This window comes from Myotis yumanensis, unplaced genomic scaffold (assembly GCF_028538775.1).
Source record: "Myotis yumanensis isolate MYYU_CA2020_CCGP unplaced genomic scaffold, mMyoYum1.0.hap1 SCAF_2, whole genome shotgun sequence".
Lineage (NCBI taxonomy): Eukaryota > Metazoa > Chordata > Mammalia > Chiroptera > Vespertilionidae > Myotis > Myotis yumanensis.
In genome coordinates this window covers 152,099,326-152,121,417 of record NW_027223753.1, presented here as the reverse complement: position 1 = coordinate 152,121,417, position 22,092 = coordinate 152,099,326, and the positions used below count along the sequence as shown (strand labels likewise).

The 22,092-nt window shown below is 41.3% G+C and overlaps 1 protein-coding gene across 1 annotated transcript; it reads right to left on the bottom strand.

The window, feature by feature from the left end:
* Nucleotides 1-483: 483 nt before the first annotated feature.
* QTRT2 (queuine tRNA-ribosyltransferase accessory subunit 2) lies at nt 484-22,007 on the bottom strand. The gene is made up of 9 exons (XM_070406229.1): nt 21,922-22,007; nt 20,248-20,467; nt 19,300-19,355; nt 17,550-17,626; nt 15,148-15,360; nt 10,444-10,643; nt 7,942-8,093; nt 5,397-5,514; nt 484-3,732 (listed from the first exon to the last, which is right to left on the bottom strand). The coding sequence occupies exons 2-9, from the start codon at nt 20,445-20,447 to the stop codon at nt 3,501-3,503; spliced, it is 1,248 nt and encodes a 415-aa protein (XP_070262330.1). The 5' UTR covers nt 20,448-20,467; nt 21,922-22,007; the 3' UTR covers nt 484-3,500.
* Between the last annotated feature and the right edge of the window lie 85 nt (nt 22,008-22,092).

The window sequence follows — 22,092 nt, the reverse complement described above, 5'->3', positions numbered from 1 at the left end:
CATGTGAGTTTGACCTTCCTGGCTGCCTGCCCTACACAGCACTGTCAGTTTTAATAAGCTGTAATCCCGTAGCTACGAGCGAGACTAATCAAACTGTAGAGAGCAGCCTGTTCCTAATCAGGAAGGCACAGGGTAATCATTTAACTCTGTGGGTCTCAGTGAGCTCCAAGCTGCCTCAACAGAAAAAAACATCCTGGGTAAGATAGTTGCTCTCACACTCTAATCTTGGCCTTTGGATGGTCTTTGTTTGAAGTTTTTATTAAAATTCTCTAATTATACTAATATTTGATTTTAAAATGTTTTAGAATTTTTTCCCTTTATTCCCAGAGAATAAAATATTCCTCCCCCAAGGCATACAGGAAACCTCAGACTCCTATTGATTATCCAAGAGTCCACTTGAACCAATCAGAGACCCAAACCCTTTCAACACAGTTCAGGGTGGGAGTAGTCCCCAAACTGGGGGGTGAGAGGGATTTGGGGACATGGAATGGCAGCTCACGTTGGGCACTTAGACCTACAGGTGATAGCGTGGTACTGTAGCTATACATCGCAGTGCCGGCTATTCCGTTACAAGAGTAGGAGCGAGGGGCCAAGTGCCAGCAAGGCTCCAGAAGCATCTGTCCCTTAAGACAGAGGCCCCTCTATTCAGTCCTTGCTTCTCTTAGTCCTTTAACCCAGGAGCAAGTCACAAGCAAGAAGCTACTTAGTGCAATGGGAACTGTTGAGTTTTAGTCAGATGGAGCCAAAGTCTAACCTGGGAGCTAACTAGTGGAAGGAAGACCTTAGGCAAACTACTCAACCTTCCAGAAATTCCTGGTAGGCCCTCAGGCAGGGCCCTCAACCTTCCTGAATCTCAGTAACAGGAATAATATATCAACACCTCACAGCCTTGCTCTACAGGTCAATGAGATATATATGGAAAGCATGTACTGGGGTGCCTGGCACATTAAAAATGCTCCAAAGCCTGTAGTTATTATTTTCAGTATGTGCTAAGCATGGCCTTAAGATCCCTAATTACATAATTTAAAGAGACAGACGCATCCCTGACTCTCCCTGGATTCTGCATTTAGTGTGAGCACACTTAAAACAGTGACTACAGATGGAATAAATGTAGAAAAATCTTTTTCTATTGGAGACTATTTCTGGTACCATGGAAAGTTAATATTTTGTTTAGTAGATCCACTACTAGTTACAGGAAATAAGACAGTATATTTTTAGTCCAAAATGTTTACTGGCCATTGACTTAAATAGGTTTAATTAAAGAAACATTTTTTTCAAATATGCTAATTAGAAAAAGACCCAGAAAAATGGACAATATTGGGCAGAAAATTTCAGTGTTTTGAACATAAAACTCATATATTTTATACAAATTCTGGGATATTTATTAATAGTCCTCTAACAATGGATTTGGCATTGAAAAGGAATATAAACATATGAACAAGTCCCATCCAATATATTTCAAAACAATCAGATCCTTGAGAACAGAGATTCTTTCATAAGTACCCGTACCATTCATGGAGAGAGGTCATAGGAATGCCCATGAATTCCAAAGTTATGAATTCCAAAACAGAATTATTCCCATCTAATAAAGGTAAACCATAGAGATGGGCATCCAACACATAAAAATGTAGTAATCACATAATAACTTTTTAAAAATGCTTAGTAACACCCACTAAAATGAACAAACAGCAAAATACGGCACAATAATATAAAACAAATGTAGTTCACAGTCCTACACACAAAACAAAGGCCTCTGGCCCTAACCGGTTTGGCTCAGTGAATAGAGTGTCAGCCTGCAGACTCAAGGGTCCCAGGTTTGATTCCGGTCAAGGGCATGTACCTTGGTTGCAGGCACTTCCCCAGTGGGGTGTGTGCAGGAGGCAGCTGATCGATGTTTCTCTCTCATTGATGTTTCTAACTCTCTGTCCCTCTCCCTTCCTCTCTGTAAAAAAATCAATAAAATATATTTTTTTAAAAAACAAAGGCCTCTTTTTGGTTCTGTTGTTGTTTTGACAGAAACTATGCATATAAATGTCTGTATATATTTTAAATTAATTTTTAGGGAGAGGGAGAAAAAGAGAGAGAGAGAGAGAGAGAGAGAGAGAGATGAGAGCAAAACATTGATTGGCTGTCTTCTGCATGCCCCACACCAGGGATCGAGCCCACAACCCAAGCATGTACCCTGATTGGGGATCGAACCAGCAACTTTCGGTGCATGGAACAATGCCCAACCAACTGAGCCACACCAGACAGAGCTGTGTAGGTATGTTCTTGTAGAAAACTTCATAAATATAGAAAAGCACACAAAAATATACAAATCACTTGGCACAACCATCAACACGAATGTCACTCCTTTGGGAAGAGTAAAAAAACTCAGAGGATCAGAGATGATCCAGGAAGCTCTTTCCAGCCTCATGATCTGCTAATGCCAATTCACCAATCACTTCAAAATCCACAGCCAAACCTCTTTTTAGACTCTAGTATTGCCTGACTCCTGGCTCCGCTGCATTTTCATCAGGCCAATGGTGATCAATAAGCAAGAACTCTAAGTAAGGCTATGACTCTGATCTAAAACTATTTGTTTCCCAAATATTAGAGTTAGATGGAATCTCAGAAGTTCATTTAGTCCTATCCACATGCCTGTCCCCAATTATTCAGGAGGAAACAGGCATGAAGAGGTGGGTGGGTAGCACTGAACCCCAATCCTCTAACTGCCAGTCCAAAGCTCTATCCAAGTGAACATATGGTGGAGGAATCTCCCCAAGTGATGAGGCTACAGTTATTATGTGGTCAGACTATTATTGAACCTAAAGGGCAGACTATAGTGGATCTGCACAACCAGACGCAGCTAGGGAAGCTTCCAGTTAGCTCTAGAGAGACAAGTCAGAAATAGAGCATGTAGCCAAACGAAGGAGTGTGCATTGGAGCAATCGGTCAGAGGAGCAATGTGTGAGCCCCACGTTCCATGAAGATGAGTGCCTGGTTAAATCGAAAGAGCCACTGCTGACTGACTATACTGCTGGAGCAGCTTGGAAGGCAGAAGTACCCAAAAGAGGCCCCTGAGCACATGGAATTAAAGAAAATGCCTGAATGAAGTAGATTCCTTCTCCAGTCAATAGGCATGAGGCCACAAGGCCATGCTGCTCATGACCAATCATCTCCCTTCAAGCTCCAATGCAACTCAGTGTACCCTCAGAATCTCATCACTGCCACTTCAAGGCTGTCTCTTCACATCTAACGCTTTTGACTAAACAAACCTCTACTGACTAAAAGAGTTAGCACAGAAATATTAAAGGTCATGGTTCAATTCTTTCTGATCAATCCAGGTCACTTAAGTCTTCAGAAAAAAGCTCTTTAGCCTCCTGTGGACAGAGTTTGGTACAGACGTTCCTTATCTGAGCAGATCGTATTCTCAAATATAAATGATGAAAGCTAAGATCGTTTCTTGTTCTCTGCTGCCCACATAACAACAGTGGTACTGGCTCAATGTGAAGTCAGACTCAAGATGCTTGCCTGCGGATGAGCTCCTTCAGCTGTGCCAGCCTGTCACTCTTCAGTGCTTCCCGGATAGAGTGGAAAAATCCAAAGTAGTGTTCAAAGTTGTGTATCATAAGCAGGACTCCGGCCAACAGTTCATTGGTCACCAGCAGGTGATGAATGTAAGCACGAGTGTGGTTCTTACAGCAGTAACAGGAACACCCTCTCACCAATGGGTCAAAGTCCTCCCGGTACCTGAGAAAGGAAGTTAGAATGACATTCCAGAAAGTGAGGAATATGCGAACTCCATAACCTAGGCTGCCTATTCTGCTGGTGCGTAACGAATATGGTTAATAGCATCACTGCCAAATGTACTGCTGCGCACCTGCTTAAGAGGGCACTGTGGCCCCAGTCAGCAGAACACAATGAGCCAGGGACTCGGCAGTCCTCCTCAGCTGGATATAACCTCTAGCCTGAGGCTTACAGGGGAGCAGCAAAGAGAGTCCTGTGTTCGCTCCCTCAGGCTGAGCACTGTCAGTCACACTGTAATAACAGGAACGCTGTTCTGATGAATGCACATTTCTCCTTTGGCCACCAGAACTAGTATCAGAAGACACGGTCTGACCTCTCACTTGCATAGTGTTTTGCAGTTTACAAACCACTTTTTTATATACTATCTCTTTAATCTCATCAACCACCCTTGGAAACAGGCATTTTTGTTGTCATTTTACTGATGAGGACCACTAAGGGGGCTATGAGGAGGGCTCTGAAGCTACAATGCCTGGGTTTGATTCCTGGATCAGAGCTTACTTGGGCAAGTCACTTAACCTCCCTCTGTTTTTGTTTCCTCATCTATAATGGTAACAGTGCCCACCTTACAGAGCTGTTCCCCGGATTAAATGAGTGAATATAGGAAAAGGCTTGGACACTGCTGAGCACACACTAAGCACGATATGTGCTACCTTTTATCAGCTATTAAAACACAGTCAAATGACCTGGCCAGTGTCACACAGGCACGAGCAGTGCTGGGATCCCAACTCCCAAGTCTCCGTAACTTCCAATCTAGCACTGATATAAGAAAACTCCCATTTCCAGCTAAATCTATAACATACAGAGAACTTTAGTGGTAACCATTCATATTACCGTAACACTTAAAAAATTGAAATGAAACTCCTTGGCTATTTTTTAAGACGTTAAATGTGGTAAACATTATTTCACACCTATAATCAAGAAGCCCCTAGAGAATAGATGAAAACTAGGATTTTCATATTCTTTCATAAGCTTTCAAATCTGAACTATTACTAGATAGGCATTATTATAGTAAGTTCCTTAAAATTTTTAAAAATGTTATATTTTGCCGAAACCGGTTTGGCTCAGTGGATAGAGCGTCGGCCTGCGGACTGAAGGGTCCCAGGTTCGATTCCGGTCAAGGGCATGTACCTGGGTTGCGGGCACATCCCCAGTGGGAGGTGTGCAGGAGGCAGCTGATCGATGTTTCTCTCTCATCGATGTTTCTAACTCTCTATCTCTCTTCCTTCCTCTCTGTAAAAAATTAATAAAATATATTTTTTTTAAAATGTTATATTTTATCTTGAAATCCCTCTTTTGTTCTGTCATTATTTAAAATAATTGGAAGGAGTAAAAAACAGCAAACAATGGGTTTGGTCTAACCTTTATGACAGCTCTTCTTAAACAATAGTTAACTAGGCTCAGTTTTCTGATAAGACAAGGTACACAACTTCCTCTGCAGGAAAAGGACTTTCTGAAACTCAATTTGAGAAGGCCTAAGTAATACCCAACTATAAATATTTTATAAAGTCATAAACTGAAAAGGGAACAGTAATGTAAACTTTTAAAACAGATTGAAATTTAAAAGTCAGAAATCAGTATCTAAACTAAGAAAAAAAAAAATTCCTTACTTTTTTTCCTTCAGATTAATTTCAAATGATGTCATTTCTTGGTTGCCACTGGCTGTTTTCATTTTCTTTGACTGATCCACATATTGTTTTTCTTCCTGAGTCCCATTTTGTTGTAATACTGAAGGAGAAACCAACAAAAAGTCTTGAATGAAAGTCAGATAAAGAGTGGCCTTTGGGAGTATCTTATTTTAGTTGCTATTTCATGCCCTTAGACTCTGTAATTCCACTCCTGAATCCTATCTCAAGGAAATGACATAAGAAAAATAACAATATGGCCCTAGCCGGTTTGGCTCAGTGGATAGAGTTTCAGCCTGCGAACTGGAAAGTCCTGGGTTCAATTCCGGTCAAGGGTATATACCTTGGTTGCAGGCTTGATTCCTGGCCCTGGTTGAGGTGCATGCAGGAGGTAACCAATCAATGTCCCTCTCATCATTGATGTTTCTGTCTCTCTCTCCCTCTCTCCCCCTTCCTCTCTGAAAGCAATAAAAATATATTTAAAAAGAAAAATAGCAATATGTATAAGATGATCACAAACCCATTATCTATAATATCAAAATTTGGAGATTCAACAATATCTAAACAAATTATGGTTATAAGTACATAATATAATCTTACTGTCAAGAAATGATTTTTAAAAACTAGTTACTGTGTTTATGTGAATAAATGTGTGTGTTGAAGTTATGTCATATCTGAATGCACATGCAAACTAATTGGGTTTTATAACTACGTATGTTCCAAATAGATTGAAAGTAGAATATGCTTTAAATTGGTGTACTCTGTATGGAGACTCCAGTCCTCCAGGGAACTCAGATTATCCAGAATTACATGGGGACTTGAATTATTCCCCTGAACTCTTTGCTTTAAGAAAAAAACATTCCTATAACATGGGGATAAGGATACATATGTAATAAGTTAATCAATAAAAACAAAAAAACAAACAAAAAACCCAAAAACAAATGGTTATTCCAGTCAAAAAAACATTCCTGGTTTACAAGAGAAGCACCAGTTCCCAAGCACAGAGCCAGCTGCCTTAAACAGGGACAAGTAGATGAGTATTTCTAGGAACAAGTAATAACAATCTCAGGGTTGGCCCAAGGAGAATGGGCAGATGGTCCTAGGAAGGTAATTTGGTCCAAGTTAAAGGAAAAAGAGGATGCGACCCGAGCACTGAGCCCAGGGCTATACTTTGCTGCCATGAATTTGCGTGGTGACATGGGAACCCATAAAAGCCTGGCTTTTGGGAAATCCTTCTCACCGAGGGAATTGCTGTCTACATTAGACAACTTATTCCTTTGTAATTTTCACTTTGTAATTGGCAAAGGACTATAAATTACTATACACACAAGTGTGATTAATAATACTTTAATAAGAATGTTAAAACGATTTCAATTTTCCTAATCATAAATAAAAAGCTTTCTCTGGCCAAAGAGGAACAATATCAGGTTCTTTTTCAATTTTGCATATACATGGTACGGAATGACTAATAGCTACCTATGTCCTGGTGGAAATAATTAAGCTTGTAAATAAAGTCATGAACATTTATAAAGTGTTTATGGTACACCTACCCACATACATTATATTCTGGTCTAAAAGACAGTAAAATTGACTTCCTATATATATAAGAATTTGGCCAACCTGATTTATTTTGTTTTCCGAGTAATTCCAATTAGATTAATGCTTAAGTTGCTCTATAAAAGTGTAACATCTTCTGAATGAAATTTTGATAATTTATGGGGAATAAAATGGACCTTTAAATGAAGTCTCTAGCCCCAGTCAAATTTAAGGTTGGCGGTGACAGAGGACGAGTTCAAAGGACAGCAGGACGGGAAAGGACAGCACACCTAGGGAGGCCCGAGGAAACACTGGGCATGCAACATTCTCGGGAAAAACCGGGCAGGTGCTTCAAGGGACCCAGCCCAAAGTCAGCATCCCGGTTCCTTTACTACTGCCAGTTAAATGGCAGAATCGGAAACTGATTTTCTTGACTTCTGAATAACTAAACAATAAAATAAAATGGCAGTGTTCAAAGCAATAATCGCAGCAGAAAACAGCTTTTCACATCTCAGTGTGCACACAAAGGCAAAAAAGCAAAAGTAACGCTAGGATCAGGGGGGTGAGACTCCCTGTATTTTAATAGCAAAGGATTTGCAAAAAGCAGACAAGAACTCTTTTGTGAAAAAACAAATTAACTTTTACCAAGCAGTTCAAGGTTTTCTTTTCTTAGATTTTCATCACTATTCACTCTGAATGGTCTTTTTCAGGCTGTTAATAGAAGAGGTTTTGTGTGTGTGTTGTGTGTGGTTTTTTTTTTGCTTCTGCTAACTCCAAAATTACCTGCTAATATTGATGAGCTATGTGTATAGTATTAAGTACCTGGGTTGTGTGGACCAACATGCCAGAGCATACAGATAAGAAACAAAGATGAAGTTTTATAAAAGGCTGGCTTTATAATATGCACTTATTTCTGGTTGGCATCACAAGCCAAAACTGATAGGAAACCAAAGAAAGTTAAGGATAACACTGAGATGAACTTCAAAAGACCTACATGTCTGCTCAGGATTCGGCTGGTAATCAAAGCTGAAAGTCAGGGCACCTCCCCGCTCTGTCACTTGATAAGGGAAAAAACTCTCAAATAAGTCCACTCCTCTTTCAATGCACTCCAGCACCTCATCTGGCAGGCTAACGCCACAGATGAGCCTGTGAAAATAAGAACACTGACATGAGGACAATGCCAGGACTCAACGAGGGCATTACAATAATAATGAAAACCATCAGTCATAGTTAGCATGGCAGGCAGCAAATAATAAGATGTGGTGGAAAGAACCTTTACTTGGGAGGCAGACAGAGCTGGGCTAGAGAGCTCTGCTATTAATTTACTTGCTGTGTTCTTTGGGAAAGTTTCTTAACCTCTCCGAGTTTTTGTTTTCTCATTTTAAAAACTACAGGTCCGATGCACGAAATTCATCAAGAGTAGGCCTTCCTTCCCCTGGCTGCCTGCACCTGCTTCCCTCCGCCCCGGTTTTGTCCTGAAGGACATCAGGTCTAATTAGCATATTACCCTTTTATTATTACAGATAAGAGCATTAATAAATACCTCACAGAATTGTTGGAAGAACTAATGAGATATTTGAAAAAGCACAGTGTAAAGGTTAGTTTTCTTCCTCCTCTCATCTGTGCTGAACAACCTCCCTCGTCTTAGACTGAACTTTTATAGTCTACCTATCCACATGGATTTTTTTTAAGAGAGCAAAGCTGTGTGCTTTAGTTCCCCCTCAAATACTTCTATGTTTTAACTGTATGTTGCCTATAATTCATTTTTATAATTGGTTCCAGAAAGGCATTTTTATCATAGGTTCATTTACAAAGCAACTCTTGCTCTCAGAATTTCAACTATGCCCATAGAATCTAGGAATCTAGTTGGCCTTATTTATGCTTCTTTATATTTTCACCATGAATAAAATGTCTGCATGGAGGGATGAGGTGGTAATTTTAGAGGTATGGGCAAGGCATTCTGAGAATATTAATACTCAACCAAGGTTTTACCACTAAAACAACACCGGAAGATGCTAGATCAGGGCTGGTTGGCTGCTGTTTTTTATGTTTGTTTTTCTACCCATAGTTCCTTTTATGAACTGGCAGAGAAAAGCTTACAGACTCTCTGATTTCTAAAAGAAGTCCAAAAAAGGCTTATGTAATATTAAACAACCAGAACCCTTAAATATACTCTGTTTTTTCTGACTACAGTTTCCCTCAAGTAACGTAATGTCTTAGACATCCTCTCCAACTGAAGCTGGAGTTTCTACACACTTATAGAAAGAAAAACAATCCCAGCTTTCAAATCCAGTAACAGACATCTGTGAGCACTTAACTCAGAGAAGTCCAGAAAAAGACTAGAAATACTAACGCTAAATTGTAGTCTGTACCGGAATGGACTAGGAGGGGGAGCAATGAATACAGACAATGCGGTTAAAATCAGGGCAAATGCTGCCTGGGGTGATGAAAAGATATCATTCTGGCTGGTGTTTACACAAGTGTGTGTGTGTAAAAAGTCATCAAGCTCTACATAAGATTCACACACTTTACTGAAAGTTATAACTGTTTTTAAAAAGTAGTAAAATTGCATGTTAGATACTAGCCCGAGGGGTATAAAGCAGCACGTCATAATCAGACCTCTTATGATATCTGTAGGAAAGAGCATAAATATTCACACCAAGTGGGAAAAAGACTATTCTTTAAAAACACAAAATTGGGGGTAGTCTAATAAGACATCAGCTGCACTCAGAAACTTGGGACTTTTAGCTTTGAATCATGTAGATCATCCCTTCTCACCAGCACACAGTAAAACCTGGGATTTATCGAAAGAACCATAGTGTTGCCGGCCCCCTCAATTTCAAAATATGATACCACTGCCTCAAATCTATGAAGTTCTTATTAGTGCCCATCTTCATTCTGCTAGGCAGCACAGATTCATCCTCAGCTCTCCCTGAGGAAGGCCAGAGTCCCCACAGCTTATACCTGTCCCTGGAAACCATGTTCTAATGCATAGGAACAGTGCTTGCATTTAGCACAAGAATGAGGAGAAACAGTATGACACTTGTCCTCACTTAGAATGAGCATCAAATAAATTCATTCATATGGCAACTGTCCTCTGGTCTACATCCTGAACCAACCACAGGACAGCCTCGATGCAAATTCCCCCTGTGGTCAGCCTCAGCAGACTCAGCCCAGAAAGGACATCATCAAAACATTGAAAGAGCCCTAACTGGCAGCATTGGCCTGCGGACTGAAGGGTCCCAGGTTCTATTCCGGTCAAGGGCACGTACCTTGGTTGCGGGCACATCCCCAGTAGGGAGTGTGCAGGAGGCAGCTGATCGATGTTTCTAACTCTCTACCCTCTCCCTTCCCCTCTCTGTATAATCAATAAAATATATATATTTTTTAAAAACATCGAAAGACATGCCCATGTATAGACTGCACAATACTCAACCCCCAGCACTCCTGTTCTGCCGCCCATGAAGCTCAGCCAGCATCCTCACTCAGCACTAGCCTCGGTTTGTCTTCCGGCAGCTCCGCGGTAACTGACGACAGCAAGTCCAGTCTAGCGTCCAGAGTTGTCGGGTTCCCTTGAAAGCCATCCAGAAGGAAGCCACCTACAGGCCGCTTGGCTGTCTCTCGTGCTGACCTCAGCCTCTCCTCCATCACATCTCCACCTTCAATCACTCCAATGATCGTACTTTTCTGAAGGACCTAAAGTAAAAAAGGACTGAACAATTTTAACCGTTTCCAGGAGTGGAGACCTTTGTCTAAAATCTAAATGAACCTTACAAAGAAGCCCAATGGACAGACAAGATCTCAGTGGGAAGCACGCAGGGAATGGTGCTGTCTCTGCTCCGAAGAGCACAATTTGAAAGCCACCCAAGTATGAAAAGACTGTGTGGAGAAACTGAAGCAATCGGCAAACGCAGCCATGCTTTAGCTTAGACTAAATTAAATGCATGCTGAGCAGGTACAAGAGGAAAAAGACAAAGGGATAGTTTCAATTTGTTTAAATGACTATCCAGGCCTGCTTGAGGTCCCCGCCACGTCATTATTAATTAGAGTCAACTTTAGGAACTTCTAAACTATTTGGTTGGGACAATGGACTATACATTTGGAAAACAAAAACAAAACAAAAAAAATCCTACTGCACACCATCCTTAAAAGTAAAAGTAAACATTAAAAAATATAGTTATGCAAGTATTAGAAGAATATATTAAATACTTTTTAATCTTGGTCTAAGAAAGGCCTTCCTAAGCAACCTAAGGCTTACAGTAAAAGGCTGACATATTTCAGTACAAAAACATTAAACCTTCTCTAGTAAAATATACTATCAACAAGGGCAAAGGAAAACTTACTCTTTGGAGGAATAGGTAAACATCTACACCACAGAAAAAGCTCCAAAAATCCTCTAAGGAAATGACAACCCTATTGAAATCTAGACAGATATGTAAATATGAACTTCCGAAAAAGAAATGTAAATGCCCTGTTCACATATGGAGAGCTTACTAAACCTCACACAGTGAGGAAATGCAAATTGGAAACAATTAGATACCATTTTTGCCCATCACACTGACAAAAAAGCTCAAAGATAACAACACAGTGAAAGTGAAAGTGAAAAATGTACTTACATACCCAGATAACTAGAAAATAAAAATTAGTCCAGCCTCATGGGAGGGCATGTACACAACACGTATCACAATGTCTGTGGTTTCATCTTTATATCCTAAAATTTCACTTCTACAAATTTCTACAACAAATATATTCACGAGGAAAGAGTTTCAAGATATTGTTAAGCAAGGAACAAGGAAATTTCTGAACATATGATTGTATTCATGTTATAAAAACCACATATATATGTAATAATTATGTGTATGTAACTGTAAATATAAGCTTTGCAAGGAAATACACAAGTCAACAGTGCCTTTCTGATAGAACAGAGGGGTGGGGAGGGAGCCTGGGAGGCTGTGAAGAGGGAATTTTGCTTCTTAAACAGGAGAGGCATCATCACACTATTCGTCCAGAAAGAACACTTTGGATATTGTGTGGAGAGTGAATTAAGAGAGAGTATGGCTAAAGGATGGGACAGGAGCCAACGTAATAATCCAGGTAAAAGTCCAAGAGGACCTGGACTAAGGCAGTGCCAGTGGGGTGAAGAGGGGTGGATCTGAAACCTCATCAGGTGGTACAATCAACAACTGATTAGTTGTCCAAGAAGAGGATGAGGACAGTCTAGGTCCTAGACTCTAGGATGACTCCTGGCTCCTTTTTGGAAGTCCAGGGAGATGCTGAGAAGAACAGACAGATAATCCTAAAAAAAAAAAAAAAAAATTTAAAAAAATAGTGAGCCCTAACAGGTTTGGCTCAGTGGATAGAGCATCGACCTGCGGACTGAAGGGTCCCAGGTTCGATTCCAGTCAAGGGCATGTACCTTGGTTGCGGGCACATCCCCAGTTAGGGGGTGTGCAGGAGGCAGCTGATCGATGTTTCTCTCATCGATGTTTCTAACTCTCTATCCCTCTCCCTTTCTCTCTGTAAAAAATCAATAAAATATATTTTTTTTTAAAAATAGTGAGGCTGAGACAAGATGAACATCCTGTTTTGTGTATTCTGAGTTTGAGGTATCAGTGGAACATACACATTTAGCCACGGCAGAGGCCTGATTATGGACATGTGAGATACACAAATGTGAGTGCCCAGGCTAGAACGGTAGACCCTTGGCACTGGACAGCCACTCCCGACTCCTGCTTCCCCGGCAGACATGCCTAACAGACCACTCTCTTCCTGCTCGTACCAGGCACAGCTCCAAGCACCTTGGGATGAAACCTGCTCGCCATCTACGGCCTAGGGAATGTATAAAGAAGAAAAGAAGTCCAACAACAGAACCTTGGGGAGCCTCAACACTTAGGGCACTCAGAATAAGAGGATCCAGTGAATAAGCGGGGAAGGAATCATTGGAAAAGGAAAACATGTATGCAGACATACAAAGCAGAGTTACACAGGCTTGCTCCTTTGTGTGACTGACACAGCCCTTTCTGAGAAATTCCCTTTCATGGGTATCAGAAGCAGGGTCACATATAGTTATTGTCTAAAATGGAACACATTTGCCCTGACCAGTTTGGCTCAGTGGATAGAGCGTCGGCCTGCGGACTGAAGGGTCCCAGGTTCGATTCCGGTCAAGGGCATGTACCTTGGTTGCGGCCATATCCCCAGTAGGGGGTGTGCAGAAGGCAGCTGATCGATGTTTCTCTCTCATCGATGTTTCTAACTCTCTATCCTTCTCTCTTCCTCTCCGTAAAAAAATCAATAAAATATATTTTTTTAAAAATAAAATAAAAAAATAAAAAATAAAATGGAACACATTAAAGAGTATAGGAGGCACTATTAATAATCATATCAAGACAATAGCATAAACATAAGGGGTAGAGAGGAATCCCAGCATTTGACCGACACACAAAAATAGTATGAAATGGTGAGGCTGAGTTGAACATAGAAGAAAGACTTGAGGCACATCTGGCCTTTCTAATAACCATGTCCTGTCATACTCTGTCCTTTTTACTCATCAAACATTACTCATTTTACAAGGATAATTACTGGCTCAAAACAATGGCTAGTGAGCAACACTAGCAATTCAGACCCACAGCAGTGTCCCAGGCTGAACTCCTATTGCAGATACTGAGAGTTCTTTTCTGAATGACAACTAAGTTTCCTCTCATTATTTCGTGTATATTATCTGTATTAGTCAAATTACATTTTTATGGGTAAACTCAAAATGACAATGTTCCTCCAACGGAAGCACCTGCCACAGTGGGAACTGATCGGTGCTCAGGACGACCACCTAAATCATCAGACCCTGATTCTGCCCTCAGGTCACTATCTCCTGAACTCCTACCTCCTCTGTGTCCTCCTAGTGAACGCGTCCTTTTCCAACGTCACTACCAACTCTGCTATCGGGAGCCCTTATTTACAGCTATAGCTCCTTCCCCAGCCATCATAACCATTCACCATCAGGATTTACAGAGGGTGTCAGGAATTTTGCTACATGATGAAGATATAAAAATAACACACAGAAATTGAGCTTAAGGAGGTCAAAGTTAATAAAGACAAACACATAAATCATCGCAGTACAATATGATTGGGGCTATAATATAGCTACATCCAAATGAAAGGAGTGGCAAAGAGTGAAAAGAACTTCCTGGGAGGGTCATGGGCAGCTTCCTCGAATGAAAACAATGGAATAAATGAGCTGGAGCTGGAAGCAAGAGAAATATGGCTGAGAATAAGAAAAAAGCAGCAGACCAGAAGGAAGTCTGCATGCAGGCACAGTGCCCTGAAACAGGAAATGCCTCAGGGACTAAAAGTGCCAGCCACAGAGAAAGTAGGCCACACTGGGTGGAGAAACAGGCAGAGGCCAGGTCTGCAGGCCGTCCACGCCATGTAAGAGCTGAAGTGAAGAACCTCAAATTCTTTTAGGAAAGTGGGCAACCGGTTCATGTTTGTGCTTTACGAAGATCTCCTGGACGGCAGGGCTGAAGATGGACTGGGTGGAATGGAGAACAGAGGCAGAAAGAACAACTAAATAATTATTTACATAAGAAAATCTGAAGTTATGAGGCCTTAAGATGGTGATAAGGGCGGTGAGGGGGCAGATTCTGGGTATATTTAGGGAGATGGAATCAAAGGAGAGTGAATATTGGAGATTAAATCGGATTCTGAAAGGAGTCTTGAAAGACTCAACTTTCTGTGTTGAGAAACTTGGTGGCTGCCAAAAACTGAAGCAGAGCATTGATAGAGAGCAAAAGGAAGAAGAGGTTTGAGAGAAAAGATACGGAGTTTCTTCTCTGAGTTTAAGATGTACATGAGGAATATTCTAGTAATAGAGCCCAGCTAAAGCCCTGTAGTTATGCGATCCTGAAGCTAAGCAGTGTGATCTTGATGTACCTAGTATTTTAGAACTATCAGCAATAAAAAAAAAAAAAAAAAACTAAGGGGAGACTGCCTAATGAGAACACATACAGTGGGATGTAAAGAGAACCTTAGACAGAATCCTAGAGAGCAATTATAATTAACGGGTCAGGAAAAAAAGAGTAGGAGAGCATACACGAGACCAAGAAGCAAGGAGCAGAGAAGTAGGAAGAACAGAAGAGGCAGTGTCATGCAATGGCAATTAGCAAGAGTTTCCAAGAAAGAGGAGCAGTGAGATGCACAGCTTTACCTCTGACTCTTCCTGCAGCCGCAGACAATGATCCAGGAACAGCAGCGATCGGTCAACAGATTTCCTGGCTCTTTTTATGGAACTTGCTTCCGCACAAGATGCTTCTCCATCTGAGAGGCACTGGAACCAGTCTGGCTGAAGGGCCTGCTGAATTGCCATGAACTTGGAAGCAGTCATTTCCACTCGTCCTCCAACACCCCACACAGACACAGACTGCCAATGAACAAGACGATGGGGAATTAGCAAGAGTGAAATGCAAATAACAGAATGCTAAAGCAGTTCTGAATTTAATTCTTCTTTACAACTAGAGATGGTAGCAATTCAACATCCTAGACATGGTGAGTAAAAGAGGGTTCCTATACTAAACTCCAAATTCTCTAAGAACCTTGTTGCTCACAGAGAATCCTTCAAGGGCCATACAAGCCATCGTCTGAGCTTGCTCCCAAGAATTCTGTTACACCTTCCTAGAAGCCCAGTCTTCCAGTCTCCCCAACCCCACCCTCCCCATGCTGTTCCTGAATACACCGCAGACTTTGATTCTTCTGTCTTTAATCACATCGCTCCTTTTGACTGAAGTACCCTTCCCCTACTCCTTTGCCTGGTACCCTTCAAGACAGAGTTCAAATATCACCTGCTCTAATGTGTTCCCCAAACTTCCCTAGCATGATCAATTGCCTCACCCACGTTCTTTCAGAAATGTGTGCTTACTTCTTTTATAGAAATGATAGCCCTTAGCACACCATTGTATATTTGACTAGAGTATCCCAATTCATGTTGTGCCCCAAAAGCATAGTTTAGGGCCTTACACATCATTAAGCAATTACCAAGCAATTGAGTTACATACAGAATTATGTGCTAAGACATAAATCCCACAGTACACGAGAACCTCTGTATCAGTGGTTCTCAACCTTCCTAATGCCGCAATCCTTTAATACAGTTCCTCATGTTGTGGTGACCCCCAACCATAAAATTATTTTCGTTGCTACTTCATAACTGTAATTTTGCTGTTATGAATCGTAATGTAAATATCCGATGTGCAGGATGTGTTTTCATTGTAACAAATTGAACATAATTAAAGCATAGTGATTAATCACAAAAACAATATGTAATTATATATGTGTTTTTCGATGGTCTTAGGCGACCCCTGTGAAAGGGTTGTTCGACCCCCAAAGGGGTTGCGACCCACAGGTTGAGAACCGCTACTCTATATGTTCCTTTGGTTACTTCTCCTACAGCTCCTCTCTTCTCTAAAAAGATTGACAAGGACACAGGTGGGGAAGCGACACGCAGTCTTTATTTTGGCATATTTAAATGAATCCTCTCTCCTTTATAAATAGGGTAGATAACTGACATCAAAATATTTTCTTTTGAATACAAATTACAAAATAAAAAGAAGTGTAAAGCAGAAGTATAATTTTTTAAAAATATATTTTATTGATTTTTTTTGCAGAGAGGAAAGGAGAGGGACAGAGAGTTAGAAACATCGATCAGCTGCCTCCTGCACACTCCCCACTGGGGACGTGCCCGCAACCAAGGTACATGCCCTTGACCGGAATCGAACCTGGGACCCTTCAGTCCGCAGGCCGACGCTCTATCCACTGAGCCAAACCGGTTAGGGCAGAAGAGTAATTTAAAATAGTAATCTTAGTAAGATTAATAGATATTGTTGACATCAATAAATTGGGTGCAGGGAAAGGAATTGCATTTGTAAAGTAGTAGTGTATACAGGGGTAGGCAAAGGAGGTTTGCAGTTATTCGTATGAAAAAAATATATAAGAATAAGTAATAATAATACAAGAATAAACTGTGTTTCACGTACTCACAACTGTGAACCTCCTTCTGCCTACACTGTACTGAAACCTTGCCACAACACTGTCCTCAAGGACAATGCAATGGGGCCATGTCTCAAGAGAAAACTTTTAATGAAGTCCTTTTGATATTCCTCTTCACTAGCTAAAAAGTGGACCCAGTTTTTTTAAATTCTGTTCTAAAAACAAGCAGTATTACACTGAGGTTCCACTATATATAGTTGGACATGTGATAACACCCATCAGCAACTTTCCCCACTCCTCCTGAGGTTGTTAAAACTGCAAATAAAGCATGGTATCAAAAGACTACTGTTTTCTACCATCATAGCAATTTCTTTTTTGGGAATGTACTTAACCCTTTTCCAGACCCAAATTTTTGTAACAATGAGAAAGCTGAGGATACATTCTTTACCTTAACTCTATCCTCAGGCAGATCTCCTTTAACTCCTGTAAACCACCCAGCCTACTATATTCATAAAAATAAAGAGAAGGCAAAAAGCGGTCAGGAATGGGCCAACATCCCAGGCAGAGGGATACAGGAGGCTGATTTCCTGGGACAAAGTTGTAGCCTTGGAGGAATGTCTGAGAACATACCTTGTTTGTTACATAACCAGCTGGGCAGGGGCTGACTGGATCGTGCAGGGAGCAGTACAAGAGCGATTCTGGCATGCCTGTATAAACATAAACAAGAACCCTTGGAAGCACTTATATCAACAATTACACTGTGTTATACCAGAACAGCTTCATGATATATACTGCTAGATAAAGCAACACTGAGCCCAGTAAATGGCTCATATATGCACTTAGAAATACAGGAGGCCTGTCAACATGAATGAAAAATACTTTGAAACCCGCTAATCTAAACAAATTAACTGCAAAGGTTCATTTCTAATGACACAGTGCATTGCTACAAAGGGAAGGTATACCTTAAGGATGAGATACAATGGAAGTGTTTAATGACACGTTGACCCTACTCGATTTGCTTTGAAGACAAATTTAGTATCAATTATGTTCATTGTAGTTACTATGCAAGGGGAACTAGCTCCTGGAAAGATGAAATGATCTAATCAAAAGATAATCTCATTAATGATAAAGCCATCCCACATCATGAGTCCCTAGAGATAGAATTAAAAGCTGTAGGATAGTGCAAATGAATCTCATTTTCAGTAAGTTTCACTGACTCAAGATGATAGTTTCTTAGGTTCCTTAGTCAAAAAAAGTTGTTTTTAAAAAAAATCCAAAAAAAGTTTAGCAAACCATATGTGCTTAAATTTCATATGCTACCCTGCATTTTCATAAGAAAAAAAAAAAAGAATTTCAATGAAAAAAGACCCCCAAAATAAAGCAAATTTAAAAAAAATCTGTTCTTCACTTCATTTTCCACAATCTCAACTGCTACAATTATCTGTAGAAAGCTTATATTAGCTATTTTCACTTAATTTTAGTCTTTTATACTTTAAAGCTGGTTATTAAAACTGGTCTCATATCAAGAAAAACTATATTACATAAATTCCTCTACTGAAATATAGGGCCTTGTGACAAACAAGTCATCATGCAGTTTCTCTCACAAGCAGACTATTGAATAACCAATGGAAACAGGATTTTTATTCACTTAAGTGAGCCTTAGATATTGGAAAAAGCTTCAGGAGAAAATGGTCTGCAGAAGAATTTATTCTCCAGCTATCACTGCTAAGCTTTTCCTATAAATAAATGGACACATACCCCTGCATTTAAAATCCTAGTTCTGGACCAAAAGAAAACATTAACATATCAGAAGGTAGCAGTACATAAACTCTTTGTCCTCTGCCTTATGTTTTAGGCCCAAACCTAACAAAACTCCTTTGTATCTTAGGGAAATTCCATGCAGTGTCTCACTTCTAGGTCTTTGCTCTATGCCTGGAATATCTGCCCATACCTGTCTACTACCACCCCCTCCTGGCCTGGCTAACTCTTCCTTGATCCAGCTAAGGAGCCCCTCAACTTCTCTCTCAAAAATTCTTTCTTTACTCTGACCTCCTTCCACATGTACCCTACAGCAGGTTATGTGCTTCTCCCTCTGGCTCTCATGATACATGTACATATCCCTAATCCTGCAAATGTAGTCACCACTCTACAGGAATTACCTGTTTATTTTCATCCCAACTAGGTTCTGGGTTCCATGAGGGCAATAACTGTTCCCAATTCATCTTTGAATTCCCAATGTCTGGTTCTCAGATGCTCAATAAATGCTTACTAAATTAATGAACCAGCAAATGTATGAATGAAAGATCAAAGAATAAACAGCACCTCCAAACTCCAAATTAACACATCATAAGGCACACATGAATAACTTAATTAATTTTACCTATAAACTTTCCAACTCCTTCCTTATATTCTGTCAAGACTTCGTGATATTCTGCACTGTAAGTAAAACAGAAAAATACATGATAATGAATCATTCCACAGACACTCGATACAACAACTGAAGTCCTCTTCTCACCCAAACATGCTACGTGACAGTAAATGTAGTCTTGAACAACAAATACACCATTACTCAAGAGTCCCAACTCACTAGGCTAGATGCATTAGCCAGAGTAAAGGTTTTCAATCTGCAAGCGGTTCTGTGAGAAGAGAAACTGGCAAAGTTCAACTGCTCCAGAATATCTCGATTTCTTCTTCCCTGTCTCCTTCCAAATCAGTTTATTATTAACACAACTAGAGGCCCAGTGCACAAATTCGTGCAGGGGTGGGTCCAGCAGGTGGGGGGGGAGGGGGAGGTGCCACAGGCGGTGGGGGGGGGGGGGCAGCCACCCAGCCCCCTGGTGGAACTCCCGGTGGAGGGAACAATTTGCATATTAGCCTTTTATTATATAGGAGGATATTGCAGTCATTTCCTCTAGAGCAGATTATTCAATTAAGGATAAGGTCAATATGCACAATACACAAAATGGTCTAACTCCATTAGCTCTGTTTCCATAAGTAGCACATGCAAGTACACGTGCAGGGACAGAGAAATCTTTTGAGGCTGGTGCATAAAGGCAGCCCCTACCCTGTCACCCTTGGGAGCAGTGGCAATGAGGAACCTTAGGTTCAGAGGAAAAGTGAAGCAGCTTTAATATGAAGGTCTGACCCGTGCCTTCCAGATTAGGGCCAGATGATGTATAACATTTGATATATTTCTTCTGATTTCATTCTAAAAAAATCTACAAATTTTACACATATAAGCAAGAAAGTCTTTTGCTTTGCTGTACCTTGTTAAGGTAATAAGCTGCTGCCCAAGTTGAAACCTGGAATGGTTGAGTCCACTACTTACAGTGATGACAGTGTAAGCTGAGCCATGGCAGGAACCCCGTGGATACTATGCAGTGTGTGATGGGTCAGGTGTGGGGCAGAGCCAGTCTTGGTGTATAGAAGGCAGCCTGGAATGTCCATTGTGCGGTCCCCTGTTTTGCCCAGGTTTTTTATTTTTCCTAGGCGACAGCCATTAACTACCTTGGTGAGACTCAGCTTCATCCTGAGGGATTCTCCAGGTCCTGATAAGAAAAGATCATTAAATTCAGAAGAAAGTTTCATGACATTTAAAGGCTGAACATTTTGCAAATATAACCTACAAAAAAATTAATTATAGCATGTTTACGACTACTTCCAGCCTGAGATTTTTTTATATATCCAGGGGAATGGGAAAAAGTCCCTGAGCAATCTGATGACATCAACCCCATTTAAATTCAGTTACTGAATTTTTGTCTGACCTGATAAAATCCAAACAAATGGAAGGACGAAAGTGAAGACTAATCATAGAAAGAATGCTATGCAGCCAAGGCTCACTCTCAGCCTTGCAATGTGTAGAGAAAAGTCACACTGCTTGGGAAATACTGATCATTTTACATATGAGTAAACCGAGGCTAATGAAGTCACCATTTGGGAAGTGTCAGAGCCAGGACTTAAATCATAGAAGTCTGACTGTGGAGGTTGTACTCTTATAGGCTGGGAGCCCATTAGAAGTCGTGAATCTTGTCCATGAACATATGCAATGTTTACTTATGTTACTCCAATGTGTACTCCAATGTTAAGACATAATTTTAAAGTCGTCTATTCCATTTTGCTCCATTTATTTGTCCCACTTATTTAGACATTCATTGGTTGATTCTTGTATGTGCCCTGATCTGGATCGAACCGGCAACCTTGGGTATCAGGTCCACCTTCTAACGAACTTACTGGTAACTACCCGCCTGAGCTACCCAGCCAGGGCGTATGTATCACAATTTAATCAACCATCGCCATTCTGACGGACCCTGAAGACGGAGCGGGTCCCAAGACCACTGCAAAGTTCTGAGGGCAGGGCTTCCCTGATCTCGTTTTCACCAATCTTAAGCCTAGTTTAGTTTACGTTTCCTGGAAGGGTTCTATACATATACACTGACTTTCCATCTTACCAGACTCCAGTGATTTCAGTACTATCGCCCCCATTTTGCCGAGGGGCCCGAGAGTTATTAAGCAAGTCGCTTGAGGTCATGCAGCCACGAAGTAGCTGGTCCTAAGCTCCCGCTCTAAACATCTACCCTGCCTAATGCACCGCTGCGCTCCAGAATGGACTGTCCACGCAAACATCCATGCTCGGTCCATAAGGACGGATTTACCGCCACTGCAGGAGCCACCTCCAGGCCTCGCGGAGCGCTGGGCTCAGCGATGCGGGATCCTCCCACCCGCTCCAGCACCCTGGGCGGCCCGGGGGAAGCTTTCGGCTGACAACTTGACCCTTCAGCAGAGGCCAGTTGAAAGCAGGTCCCTTTTACTCAGAGATGCGGTGAAAGCTCGCACGGTTTGGGAGAACCTGGACACGGAAGCCACCAGGAGAGACCCAGAGAAGGCAAGGGGATTCGTGGTGGGGAGTTCAACAGTTAGTGCAACACAACCAGGAAGTGTCCGGGCGCGACGCGACTCATCACCCGTAGTAGTCCCCACACCCTCAGGGAGAGGGGGCACTCACCTGCAAACCTCCCAACTGTTCTTGCCTGGAGACCCCTCAGCCTCCCCACAGCTCGCTTCCACGTGTCCCGCTTGCAGAATCACCGCCTCGGATGCAGAGCCAATCAGGGAGCATTGCGTCATCACCGGGCGCCAGGAAAAGGCAAAAGTAATCTCCTCGCTAACTCGAGCG